We start from the raw sequence: 14,090 nt of genomic DNA on the forward strand, positions 1-14,090 counted from the left end.
TTGTGTTGGCAACTCTTGTCTGGAGCGGGGATGGGAGGATAGAGAGAGAGAGAAGCCGGCAAAATTGTCACGAAAGGAGAGACTGAAAGGGCTGACTCAAGAGGGGGAGAGCAAGTGGGAGTAGGGAGTGAGATGTATGTAAACTTATATGTGACAGACTGATTGGATTTGTAAACGTTCACTTGAAGCTTAATAAAAGTTAATAAAAAAAAAAAGTTAAAGTTACCACAAAAAAAATACCAGACTTACTGGCCTGACAGAGACTGGAGAAACCCCGACAGTATGGCCCCGGACACCCTTTTGGCTCAGTAATGAAGTCACTCCTGAAGTTCACCCTTCATCCAAAGATCAGACAATCCCATAAAACAAAATGAGACTAAAGGGGTACACTAGCCCAGGGGCAAGGACTAGAAGGCAGGAGGGGACAGGAAAGCTGGTAATAGGGAACCCAAGGTTTAGAAGGGAGAGTGTTGACATGTCATGTGGTTACTAACCAATGTCATAAAACAATATGTGTACTGTTTAATGAGAAGTTAGTTTGTCCTAAGCTGGCTAAGTAGAATTAAAAAAAAGAAGGAAAAAAAGTGCATATTGAAAACATCTAAAAAAAATACATAGAGTTACTAAGAAAGCTGCAAGTATTCAAATTAGGTTGCAAATGGCCTGAGGGTAAAAGAACCCACACTGCAACAATATAAGGCAGTGCTGTCCAACAGACCGCTTCACAATCCTGGAAATGCTCCACATGTGTGCTGCCCATATATAGCTACTGAGAACTTGAAATGTGGCTAGTGTTACTAAGAAACTGAATTTTTAGTTTTCTTTTATTAAATTTTAAATAATCTAAGTAGTTACTTGTGACTAGTGGCTACCTTACTAGACAATACAGCTATAAGGTATAAAGGGGTTTTGCAATTTAAAATATAAGTCATGAAATGTTTCTATAGCAACACATGTTACAGGTAACTCCAAAGTACCTGGGGCAAGATCCTAACCTTGCATTAAGTTAATAATGTTCAATATTTAAAAGGTCAGTCATTTAAAATTTTAAAATATTGATACATCTTATTAAAATTCAACATAATCATGCATTTTGTGCCACATTAACTCTAGCTGATTTTCTTATTTCATAGAAACTTTTGTGAGCTGCCGCTCAGTGAAAAATTGCATTTGTAACTCTAGCCTTAAGATCATCCAGAGGTGCTGATGCATATATGACAGTTTTGAAATGACCCTGAAAAGACAAAGTCTAATGGAGACAGATCAGGTGACCAGTGGCCAAACAGAAGGATCCCTCTACTAATTCATGGGTCTGAGAAAGTGTCATCCAGAAAATGCTGCATACAAAAAAGTAAAATTAAAATTATTCAAAACTTATAAAACTAAAAAGACACAAAAGAAATTTAAATAAACTTTCGAGTGATGCTTTAAGCAAATGTGTATCATTTATCTTCAGAAGTTATTTTAGCTTAAAACTGCACTAACACTTTCAGGACACTATTTTGATGGACATGATTTACAACACTTCCCTCTGCTCCTATTAAAAAATAGTCTTTATCAAATTCTTATAGATTCTAGAAGGAAGAGAATGAAGAAGGAAACACTACATTTGACTAGATGGTATATTCTCCCACTTTCCAATAAACCAGAAGCCAAAGAACGATATAAGGAATGATGGATAATGAAAGCAGGGTAATGGCTGCCTGCATCTGGTATCATTCCAGGACTGGAAACAATGTTTCTGAGAGAGTCTGCTAATTCAAGTTCGGGTAACTACCACTCAGTCTCTCAGTTTGTCTTACAGTAGTGACTTGCATGTTGCTATGCTGCTGAAAGCTACATCACTGGTGTTCCAAGTACTAGCAGAGCCACCCATGGTGACTTCTAGACTCAGACAGACCAGGAAGAAAGGCCTGGTGATTTACTTCCAAAAATTAACTGATGAAAACTTTAAAATTTTTGTTCCTTTGAACTACTGCTCTTAAACAATTAGAATAAAGAAAAATGAAATATGCTTCTTACCATTAAAAGATACTCCACTGCTCTGTCAGGGTTGTTGAAACTGGCCCTTAGGGCTGCAATCACTTGCTCTCGTTCATAACCCATTGACATGATCTCAGTTACCATATTCTCGTAGGACTGCCCTGTCACTAAAAAAAAAAAAAAAGTGGGGAGAAAAGGGACATTTAATAAATAAAATTCTCCACATAGATCTTGAATGTATATATGTATACAACAGTTCAGGCACTATAGTGCTAGGAGTATAAGGATGACCAACAGTATAAATTACAACATGTATGTGGCTGACAGAGTAACAGCCCACCCAAAGATGCCCACGCCCTAATCTCTGGAATCCGTAAGTATGTTAAGTTACATGGCAAAGAGAAATTAAGGCTGCAGATAAAATTAAGGTTGCTAATCAACTGACTTTAAGAGAGGGCAATTATCCTGGATCATTCAGTTAGGACCAAGGGTCCTTAAAAAGCAGAAGAGGGATGAAAAAGGGTTAGAGAAATGGATGTGAGGATAGGTAGCAAGGTGAGAGATGGAAGAAGTGGGCCCACTAGCAAAGGAAAGTGGGCAGCCTCTAGAAACTGGAAAGGTCAAGGAAACAGATTCTCCTGTAAAAAACTCATTGCCATCTAGTTAATTCCAACTCATAGTAATCCTACAGGACAGAGTAGAATTGCTCCCCCAAGTTTCCAAGGCCGTAAATCTTTATGGAAGCAGACTGTCACATTATTTCTCCCACGGAACTGCTGACCTTTCAGTTAGCAGCCAAGTGCTTAACCACTGCACCACCAGCGCTCCTTAGAGTCTTCCTAAAGGAATACAGCCCTGCTAATTCCATGGATTTTAGCCCAGTGAGACACATGTCATACTTCTAATCTACGGAACTACAAGATAGTAAGTTTTTAACCACTAAGTTTCTGATAATTTATTACAGCAGCATTAGAAAATTAATACATTGTATCCTCTCACCATATTTATTCAATCTGTATGCTGAGCAAATAATCTGAGAAGCTGGACTCTATGAATGGGGGCATCAGGAATGGACGGAAGACTCGCTAACAACCTGGGTTATGCAGATGACACAACCTTGCTTGCTGAAAGTGAAGAGGACTTGAAACACTTACCGATGACAATCAAAGACCACAGCCTTCAGTATGGATTACACCTCAACATAAAGAAAACAAAAATCCTCACAACTGGACCAATAAGCAACATCATGATAAACCAAGAAAAAGACTGAAGTGTCAAGGATTTCACTTTACTTGGATCCACAATCAACAGCCATGGAAGCAGCAGTCAAGAAATCAAACAACACCTTGTATTGGGCAAATTTGCTGCAAAGGACCTCTTTAAAGTGTTGAAAACTACATCTCATTTTAGACTTCCAGGCCTCAACAGTCTCCATCCACCACACACCAACTACACTCCTGGGTTTTCTCCTGGTTACTTGAACAAGTCATATATTTTTCTGCTACAGTCTTTACATGTGCCAGCCTTCTCTGGATGGCTAGTTCCTTCATGTGCTCCAGCTGTCAATTAAAGTTACAGTCTCAGAGAGATTTTACCTAACCACCCTAGGTAGTCTTCTCCCCTCTCCATTCTTCATGTGTTTTCTTAAGATCATTTGTCATGATTTGCAATTTATTTAATTCATTCTTCTTTCTGCCACTTAAATGTGAGGTTCAACTATGCAAGGGAATGTGTTAGTCCCTATCGTTGTGTCCCTAAAACACAGCTGATGCACAATATTTTGAATAAATTAGGTATTTCTGCAGAATTTTCAATAATAAAGGTATCCAATAGCTATGAAAGTAGCTATAAAACCAAAATCTCATGAGCAAATTCTGCATTTGATACCTTGTTCAAATGCAGAAATTTGAAAAAGGGTAACGACCTTTTCTTTCCTAATTCGTAGGGTCGCCATGAGTTGGAATCAACTTGATGGTAGTGGGTTTTTTGGTGGGTTCCTAATTCATAAAGTACGTTTTAATGTATTTTTATTAATTACTCATCGATATAATAATTATAGCACAAAGCCACTCAAGTGGTAACATGCTTTTCAGTAGTTTAGTTCCCCTGTACACAATCAGGTAATATAGTTTTATAGTACTGAGATTATACTATTTTAACTTGGTGTTTCTCATTTAATTCTCACAAAACCTCTGTGAGATAGATTTATTTTCAATTCCTTTTAAAGAGGATGAGGCTGAGGCTTAGATTCATAAGTTGCTCAAGTTCTCAATGGCTGGTAAACCATGGTGCCAAAGATATAAACACAGGCTATCAGGCTTCAGAGCCCCAATTCCTAATTATTACACTATGCCTTCTAAAACCAAGTTTCTTAACTAATCAAGTTATAAAAACTCAAAAAGAAATGCCCACGAGCAGAATGATACTTTTAGATCTGAACAACATGAAGGCAAATGATAATGAAAAACTAGGTACAATGGATAAGAGACAGAGCTAATGAGGCTAGAGAGTTAGGGATCAAGAATCTTATCTTGAATTTATCTTCTAGGTCGTAAGAAACTATTAAAGAAACTAATAACAACTCCATTAGATCTGCCTTGTAGAAAGTCCACTCTGGCAGGGAAGAGACTAGTTAGAAAAGGATAATGCTACAGTAACAATGAGGCAAGGACCCGAATTAAGCCGCGGTGGAAACGTTCCAGAGACTTCAGGAAAGAGAATCAATAGCTCACTGGCTCACAGGGCCAAGAGAGGCAGAGGAGTCAAGGATGGTGCCAATTTGTAAGAGCTGATGATGGTGTAAGTAAGGAAGGGAACAAAAGAATCAAATGACGAAATAAAAGATGAGTCAATTTGGAACCTAACGAGTTTGTGGAGGTTGTAGGTTTTCCAGCTGGGAGTTTAAAGAATGAGTCTAGGAGCTCAGAGAGATCTCTACTGGAGTTAAAATTTTGGGAATCCTTCTAGTATACAGGTAATTGCCACTCCCATTGTTATGAACTCTGAACTATGGCCTAGAGCAGAACCACCCTGTATGTTGAAGGAGTAGGTTAAAAAAAAAAGTAGTAGAAAACTTGAATAATCAGAGGTTATCAGTCAGGAAAAAAATGGTGTCACAGAGGCCAAACAAATAAAACTTAAAGGAGGAGGGTATCAACCGAGACTGGGTACGTTAAAGAGCAAAGGTAATCCCGAGACCAAAACATAGAGAATGGCTGCTCTAGGAAATATGAACATGTAAAGCCTACACTCCACCCCGCTGAAGCTGCTGTTCCCAGCCCCTCCCGGCTTCTACCTCCCTGTTTCTTCCCACTCCATTAGCAGGCACAATGGGAATCCTACCAGAGATACTACCATGGGAAAATGGGGTGGGGGAACCTGATTTATTTTGACAGGGGAGGAAGAGATGGAAAAACCTCATTCAATAGATAAAATTAAAAGTTGGGATAAAAAGAATATTTTGCTGCAAGTACAATACAAGCAAACCAGATGGAGATGGGCACTTATAGGACCACAAGTTGGAAACGAAGGCCAGAGGTGAACAAAGATGAAGTGCGAAGCAGATCTAGTAAAATGTTACACCCATTTCAAGGACGCTTTATAAGTCTGTATACAAATCAACACTTGTTAAGACCTCATTTAAAATTTGCATTTGGAAAACAGAAAATCATTTGCTTTAAAGAAGGGAATGTGCTTAACTCTAGTATTGAGTTTTAAACGGTTCAATAGGTAAACTATTAATAATATAGGGTTGCTATGAGTCGGAATCAACTCGACGGCACTGGGTTGGGTTATTTAGTAACATGTTAACCCATTGCCACAGAGTTGATTCTGACTCATGGCAACCCCATGTGCTACAGAGTAGAAGTGCTCCATCGGGTTTTCTTGATGGCAATCTTTATGGGGGCAGATAGCCAGGCCTTTCTTTTGCAGCACTGCTGGGTGGGTTCGAACTACCAACCTTTGGGTTAGCAGCTGAGCACAAATCGTTTACACCACCTAGGGGCATATACCGATTCATAATTATTATTGAAATCAATCATTTTGTAGCTCAATTATAATAAACTATGAAAATACATTTTCATGATCACACAAATGAAACTTAAACCTCTTACCTCACTCTTACAAGGTAACAACGAGGTAGAGCGCATACTCACCAAGCGCACTTGTTGCATCTTCGAAAAGGTTTGACCGAGAAGAATCTCCTGATGTACTGTAAAAGGTTTTTAGAAAATCACACTTCAAAATGTAGAATTTACATTAAAGTTTCGTAACTGTCCAATTTATGAAGAGATTCTTTGATTTTTTTAAATTGCAGTAAAAATAAATATAACAAAATATTTGCTACTTCAAAATTCTTTACATTTACAATTCAGTGACATTACATTCATCATGCTGTACATCCATCACCACTACCTATTTCCAATTTTTTGCTATCGCCCTTAATAGAATTTATTTTAATTAAATCAAAGTAGGCTGGAAAAGACTAGAAGTCTTTATATAGTGGAATTTTAGTTCAGTCTTGTTGATAAGTTTTGAACAAGGAAATTAAAAGAGGAAGACATTCAAGTCAAAGGAACACAGCATAAGGAAAAGTACAGAGGTAGGATAAATTCAAGTTCTAACCTAAGGTAGACTGTATAAAAGGACTAAATTTCTGTTGGGGAATTTCAAAACATGAGGCTTGGAAAAAAGTAGACAAGATAATGAAACGCCATGAAGAGCAGGCCTAAGAAAAATAAATTGACATTTACAAAAGTGGTAAAAGTAGTAGTTAGCAGTTTAAACTAAAACATACACACGAGCCCTTCTGCCCCAATTTTAAAAACATAAACATATTTGACTTCAGTACTGAGAAAGCACTGTAGCAGATCAAGAGCAAAGGAACACAAGTTTGAATTCATAAATTACCAAAACTTTCTAAGCCTCAGTTTCCTTCATCAATACAATGAGGTCAATGATAGTATCCATATAGCCCATACCACTGTAGGTAGGCTTACGGCTTGTCAAGTGCTTATTAGCAAACTGCCTGGAGTAGTAAGAATCCAATGATTATTACAATCAAAATAATCCTGGTATAATTTTTAAGTTGCTTTGTTAACTAGATAGTAAAGTTAACACACAAAGAAGGCAGAATTTCAAAAGAACAATATACAGAAAAACTAAGTCACTCTCCTGACCAAGATCCCCTTATCTAGAGACAACCACTACTACCAGCTTGTATTTAAAAGAATAGCAACTTATAACTAACAATTATTATTTGTAAGCACAATCAGACCTACTTCATGTGTTTCCACAGACGCCCAGTATTCCACCTAATGCACAAAATCAAGCTCTTACTGAGGAAATCTTCAGTGTGGTTCCCAGCTTTTAAATGCTTTCTGAAGTCAAATATATTAATCTCTATAACTTTTTTGGCTATCTTGCTTAGGAAGAAGTTCACCAAACTAAGATTTTCTTATTTTCTCCCATGTTTTCCCATTACTTGCAGCTTAATTTTCACATTAAATCTTTGTCCATCTAGAATTTACTTTTCTGAGCACGAGGTACGAGAGATCCATCTCTTTCCCCTCAGAAGATGGTTAGGCATTTATACCGCCACCATTTTTCAGCCGGTGGTCTGAAATGACATCTTTATCTTACATTAAGGTCTTGTACCTATTTGGGTCTATTTCTAAACTACTATTTCACTGAGTACTCTTTGTAATATGTGCAATTCTAAATTGTTTCATTCATTATAGTGTATAATACATTTTAGCATCCAGTAGACTAGCACCCCCCCCATTACTTTTTTCCTAGAGAACAATCTGCACTATTTCATACGTTGGTTTTAAAAATTCCTTTTAAACTTTACTGTTAAGAGTAAAGGTATTGCAGCTTGCTTTTTAAACTCAATAACATGAAAGCCTTGAAACCACGTTCATTTAGTATACTTAAGCTTCACATATTTTAACAGCCCGTAATACTGGATACTAGGGCTTCTCAAACAGATACCTGTTAACAGCGAAAAATGAAAACAACCCACATGTCTAACAAAAGCTATTATGTGAAACATTAACAATAGCTAATACTTAGCACTTACTGTGTGCCATGTGCTACTTTACATCTTTACACTTATTATTTCATTAAACCTTTAAAACAGCTCTATGAGATAGGTTTTATTGTTATCCACACTTTACAGATGAGTGAAAAAACCCCAAAAAGTCAATTACTTGGCTGAAGTTACAGAACTAACAAATTTAAGAACCAAACACAATGGAAAACTACGTGGCAACTAGAAATATTTACTGACATGGAAGGATGTTTATGATATGTATGACAATGGTCAAAAATAATTATAAAGATCAAATATAAATAATGACTGGGATAAACATCAAGTTATTTTAGAATTCTTGTTCTTTTTGATCATTTGCATTTCCTAACTTTTCTACACAGATAAGGACTATGACACCACCCCCCAAAAAACCAATCAAGACGTACAGAAATCTGGATTATGGAAATTTATACCTATAAACACAGGCAAACGTTTGAGAGCACAAAACTGAAAAAAAGCTTAACATAGTAGAAAGTCAGTTTGATCAAAACAATAATCAAAATAAATACATGCATGAAGTTCTTGTTACAAAGATGTTTTGAGATACAATTTTCTAAAATCCAGTTCTTACCTGTCCGTTGAGGTTGGACTAGCAGCCACTGGTGTTTCTGTTGGTTTTTCTGTGGGTTTCTCTTGTTGAGTTGCACTAGCAGGTGCAGGTTCAGAAGATGCTGTTGTTGATGCTGGAGTGATGGATGTAGGTGTGGAAGTGGGAGCCAAAGCAGGGGCAGGTGCTGGGGCCTGTGCCACAGCTGCTGCTGTAGAGGAACTAACTGCAGCAGTGGTGGCAGGATTTGATTGCTGAGGTGTAGCTGGTGCTGGTGTTGTCACTGCTTTGGGCTAAACACATTAAAAAGCAAATAATGAATTATGATAAAGTACTCAATTATTCCCTCAGACTAGACAGTTATAGGATGCTACAAACAAAACACTAATACAAAGTTGTAACTTAAAATGCGTTCAAATGAGAACATATGTAAATACACAAAATGCATATGCAAAGAAAAGAACCACAATTTTTCCAAATAATTTTTTATTTATAATTTAAGTTCCTTGGCTATAAATTTAAAATATCTATTGTCACTTAAAAGTATTACCAAAATAATTTCCTTGAAATGTACTATAAACTGAATTAAGGAACATGCCAAATATTCTGCTGTACCAAAAGGGGGAGAAGAATTCCAATACTGACTACAAGCCAACAGTACAAGAGGTGAACATAACATTTTGAGATAGGACAGAGATATATATATATGTAGGCCAAATAAAGTTCTAACCACATGCTCAGCACTTTCTGAACTAGAACAGCAGAGTCATAAAGGTTCCCACAGAGCAAAAAGCAATTACATATGTATAAAATCATATGAGTTTTATTCTACTCCTAAGATGGATTCCTAACACTAACTATTCAGCTTCTAATCTTTCTAAAGAAAGGTGACTGTTTGATGAAAGATGGGATTAAAATTCAACACGATTTGCCTCAAGTATTAAAAAAACAAAAACTAAAAGCGACAAGCTGCCTGGTGTCTCGTTCAATATAAGTTAGTCGAGAGTGCACTGGGAAAAGAAGGTGGGGAGTGCTGGGGGGTGAAGAGGGCAGAAGGGGCTTTTAAAAATACTAGTGGCATTTAGTCCTTCCTTTCCCAACTCTAAGGGAACTGCCTTGTGGCACAGTGGTTAAAGCCCTTGGCTGTCCACCAAAAGGTCGGTGGTTCTAACCCACCAGCTGCTCCGCAGAAGAAAGACGTGGCAGTCTGTTTCCACAAAGACTTACAGCCTTGGAAACCCTATGGGACAGTTATGCCTTGCCCTATAGGGTCACTATGAGCTGGAATCAACTCCAAAAAAGTGGGTTTGAGTTGGTTTCTCTATTCTAAGGCTCTTGTATCCAGCTCTGTATCCTTCTTAACTGCCAATATAATGTTCTGCAGATTATTAATATTGTTCAAGTCCAGTGAGCTGTAATCCTCAGATGATGTGTCATTGTCAACTGGAGATTCATACATGTGAAGATTTAGATTTTTAAACACCCAAACTTTATCATAACCCATCTAATAAAATATTTTTAAATGCAATATATCCATTTAATATTTCGTTAATTACTTCTGATCAATATTACATTGTAACATTCCATGGCCTCAAGGTCTCTGATGTCACAATGGGCTAAATGATACCAGCCACTCAGCTTTTTGAAGTTTTTCTGCTTGGTTTTGATATTAAGTTTCTCCTGGCTCTTCTTTGCAGTAAGGTCATTTCTCCTTGCTTCCATAGTGCTTAATTGTAGCAGGTCCCTTCCCCTTCTAATTACTGGTCTCTACTTTATCTTCCACTACTCATCTATCAACTTGTTGCACTGTGGTGGCTTGTTGTCTTTGCATGTAGGTGTACTGGTCTTCCTTGTAGGTGTATAGATATTACCCTATCACTGACAGTGGTGTACTTCAGGATAGATCTTGAAATATTCTCTTTGACAATGAATGCTAAAGCTGTGTCACTGGTATTTCAAATAAGAGCAGGGTCACCCAGGGTAGACACGTTTCAGCAGAGTTTCCAGACTAAGACAGACTAGGAAGAAGGGCCTGGCAATAGACTTCTAATAAAATTGGTCAGTGGAAACCTTAAGATTAGTAGTGGAACACTGTCTGATACAGTGTTGGAAGATGTGCTACTCAGGTTGAAAGGCACTCAAAATATGACTGCAGAAGAGCTGCCTCTTCAAAGTAAGAGTCGACATTAACAATGTGGATGGAGTAAAGCTTTCAAGACCTTCATTTGCTGGTGTGGCACAACTCAAAATGAGAAGAAACAGCTGCAAACATCCATTAATACTCAGAACACAGAATGTATGAAGTAAGAATCCAGAAAAATTGGAAGTTGTCAATAATGAAATGGAACGCTTCTATCAGCGAGCTGAAATGGACTGGTACTGGCCATTTTGAACCTGACAATCATATGGTCTACTATGCTGGGAATGACAAATTGAAGAGGAACAGAGTCACATTCATTGTCAAAAAGAACATTTTAAGATCTATCCTGAAGTACAATGCTGTCAGTGACAGGATAATATCCATATGCCTAACAAGGAAGACTCAGTTAATACTACTATTGCTCTCCAACTCTATTTATACTCCAACCACTAATACCAAAGATGAAGAAATTGAAGATTTTTACCAACTTCTCCAGTCTGAAATGGATCAAACATGCAATCAAAATGCACAGATAATTACTGGTGACTGGAATGTGAAAGTCAGAAAAAAGATTAGTAGCTGGGAAATATGGCCTTGGTGATAGAAACAACACGGCAGAGTGCATGATAGAATTTTGCAAGACCAATGACCTATTATTCATTGGACGTACCTTTTACTGACAATATAAACGGTGACTATTTTTTTTTTTTAATACATGTGGACCTCACCAGATGGAATACACAGGAATCAAACAGAATACATTTGTTGAAAGAGATGATAGAGGAGCTCAATATCAGCAGTCAGAACAAGGCTGTTGGCCGACTGTGGAACAGACCATCAACTGCTCACACGCAAGTTCAAGCTGAAGCTGAAGAAAATTAAAACAAGTCCATGAGAGACAAAGTACGATCCTGATTATATCCCATCTGAATTTAGAGGCCATCTCAAGAATAGATTTGATACAGTGAACACTAATGACCGAAGATCAGATAAATTCTGGGATGACATCAAACACATCATGTGTGAAGAAAGTAAAAGGTCTTTAAAAATACAAGGAAAAAAAAAAAAAAGACCAAAATGGATTTCAGAAGAGGCTCTGAAACTTGCTCTTGCATGGAGACTGGTTAAAGTGAAAGGAAAAAATGATGAAGTAAAAGAGCTGGGCAGAAGATTTCAAAGGGGGGTTCCAGAAGACAAAGTATATTATAATGAAATGTGCAAAGACCTGGAGAAAGAAAACCAAAATGGAAGAACACACTCAGCATTTCTCCAGCTGAAAGAACTGAAGAAAAAACTCAAGCCTCGAGCTGCAATATTGAGGAATTCTATGGGCAAAATATTCAGTGATGAAGGAAGCAACAAAAGAAGATGGGAGGAATACAAGGAGTTACTGTAACAAAAAGAATTGGTCGATGTTCAGCCATTTCATGGGGTAGCATCTGATTTGAAAAACCCGCAGAATTAAGAGATTCAAGCTGTGCTGAAGGCACTGGTAAAAAACAAGGCTCCAGGAATTGACAGAATACCAGTTAAGATATTTCAGCAAACGGCTGCAACTCCGGAAGTGCTCACTTGATTACGCCAAGAAATTTGGAAGACAGCTACCCGGCCAACTAACTGAAGAGATTCATATTTGTGCCCACTCCAAAAAAACATGATCCAACAAAATGCAAAAATTATCAAACAATATCATTAACATCATACGTAAGTAAAATTTTGCTGAAGATAATTAAAAAATGGTTGCAACAATACATCAACAGGGAACTGCCAGAAATTCAGGCTGGATTCAGAAGAGGACATAAAGCGAGGGATATCACTGCTGATGTCAGCTGTATCTTGGCTGAGAGCAGAGAATACCAGAAAGATGTTTACCCCGTGTTTTACTGACTATGCAAAGGCATTCAACTGTGTGGATCATAACAAATTATGGACAACATAGCGAAGAATGGGAAATTCAGGACACTTAATTGCGCTCGTGCAGAACCTGTACCCAGACCAAAAGGCAGTCATTCAGACAGAACAAGGGGATACTACATAGTTTAAAATCAGGAAAGGTGTGCATCGGGGTTGTATTCTTTCACTATACTTATTCAATCCATATGCTGAGCAAGTAATTCAAGAAGCTAGACTATACGAAGAACGCAGCATCGGGATTGGCAGAAGACTCATTAACTTGGATCCACAATCAAGGCCCATGGAAGCAGCAGTTAAGAAATCAAAGGACATATTGCACTGGGCAAAATCTGTTGCTAATGACCTCTTTAAAGTGTTAAATAAGCAAAGATGTCACTTTGAGGACTAAGATGCACCTAACCCAAGCCATGGTATTTTCTATCACCTTATACGCATGTGAAAGTTGGACAATGAATAAGGAAGACCGAAGAACTGATGACTCTTAATTATGGTGTGGCAAAGAATATTGAATATATCATTGACTGCCAGAAGAACAAACAAATCTGTTTTAGAACCAGTTCCTGGAAAAGGACATCATACTGAGTACAGTGAGGGTCAGCAAAAAGAGGAAGAACCTCAACAAGATGGATTGACACAGTTGCCGCAACAATAGGCTCAAACATAGCAAGGACTGTGAGGATGGCACAGGATCAAGCACGGTTTCATTCTTTTTACACAGTGCCGCCATCAGCTTGCACTGACTCGACCCCACCTAATGACTATTATCTTCAAAATAAAACAGCCATGAATATCATTAGGATCCTAAGTAAAATATGAATAAATGGGTCCTGAGTATCTAGTCCTCAAATTTAAGAATCTATTCTGAGACCTATTCTCTTTAATTCTTAACTATGTTCTCAATAGTCAATTATTGCAATACTAAAGAAAATAAGGTCAACAATGAAACATACCCAAATGTACGACTGTCGCATTTTCCATTATGTGCTATGTATCATAAAAACAGATGGGAAAAGACTTCTTCACCTGATTCTGTTCCTCTATACTTAAAGTTCAACATTTAATGAGTAAGTGCTTAAATATAGCAAAATCAATATAACTCTTAATTGATTAAAAAAAAATTCAAGTCTGATATATGTAAACTGTTCAGTGACTTTTTGCTTCTGAGTACCACTGTATGCACTGATTAAAATTTGATCAACTCAACTTTCTATTACTTATTACCAAACACTCTGTGACTTAGAAAAACAAAACATTCTACCTTAAGCCTTTGATGAACTGGTTTCAGTTATCCAGTGTTACATGTAACATTATTCTGAGACTGACAATTCAGTCCTAAAGATTGTAATCATGAACAGCACTACTCCTCCATTTGTCCTAAGTCTCCGCGAGATGGTTGCTGTTGTTGTTAGCTG

The 14,090-nt window shown here is 37.5% G+C and overlaps 1 protein-coding gene across 2 annotated transcripts in view; it reads right to left on the reverse strand.

The window, feature by feature from the left end:
• RAD23B (RAD23 homolog B, nucleotide excision repair protein) overlaps nt 1–14,090 on the reverse strand; it is a 45,411-nt gene that overhangs the window by 10,069 nt on the left and 21,252 nt on the right. For both annotated transcript variants that reach the window (XM_064291636.1, XM_064291635.1), the window contains exons 4-6: nt 8,649–8,917; nt 6,141–6,196; nt 2,023–2,150 (exon numbers count right to left, since the gene is read on the reverse strand). In XM_064291636.1, coding sequence (XP_064147706.1) covers nt 2,023–2,150; nt 6,141–6,196; nt 8,649–8,917 — 453 coding nt within the window. The remainder of the gene's footprint in view (nt 1–2,022; nt 2,151–6,140; nt 6,197–8,648; nt 8,918–14,090) is intronic.

Source organism: Loxodonta africana, chromosome 9 (genome assembly GCF_030014295.1).
Source record: "Loxodonta africana isolate mLoxAfr1 chromosome 9, mLoxAfr1.hap2, whole genome shotgun sequence".
Classification (NCBI taxonomy): domain Eukaryota; kingdom Metazoa; phylum Chordata; class Mammalia; order Proboscidea; family Elephantidae; genus Loxodonta; species Loxodonta africana.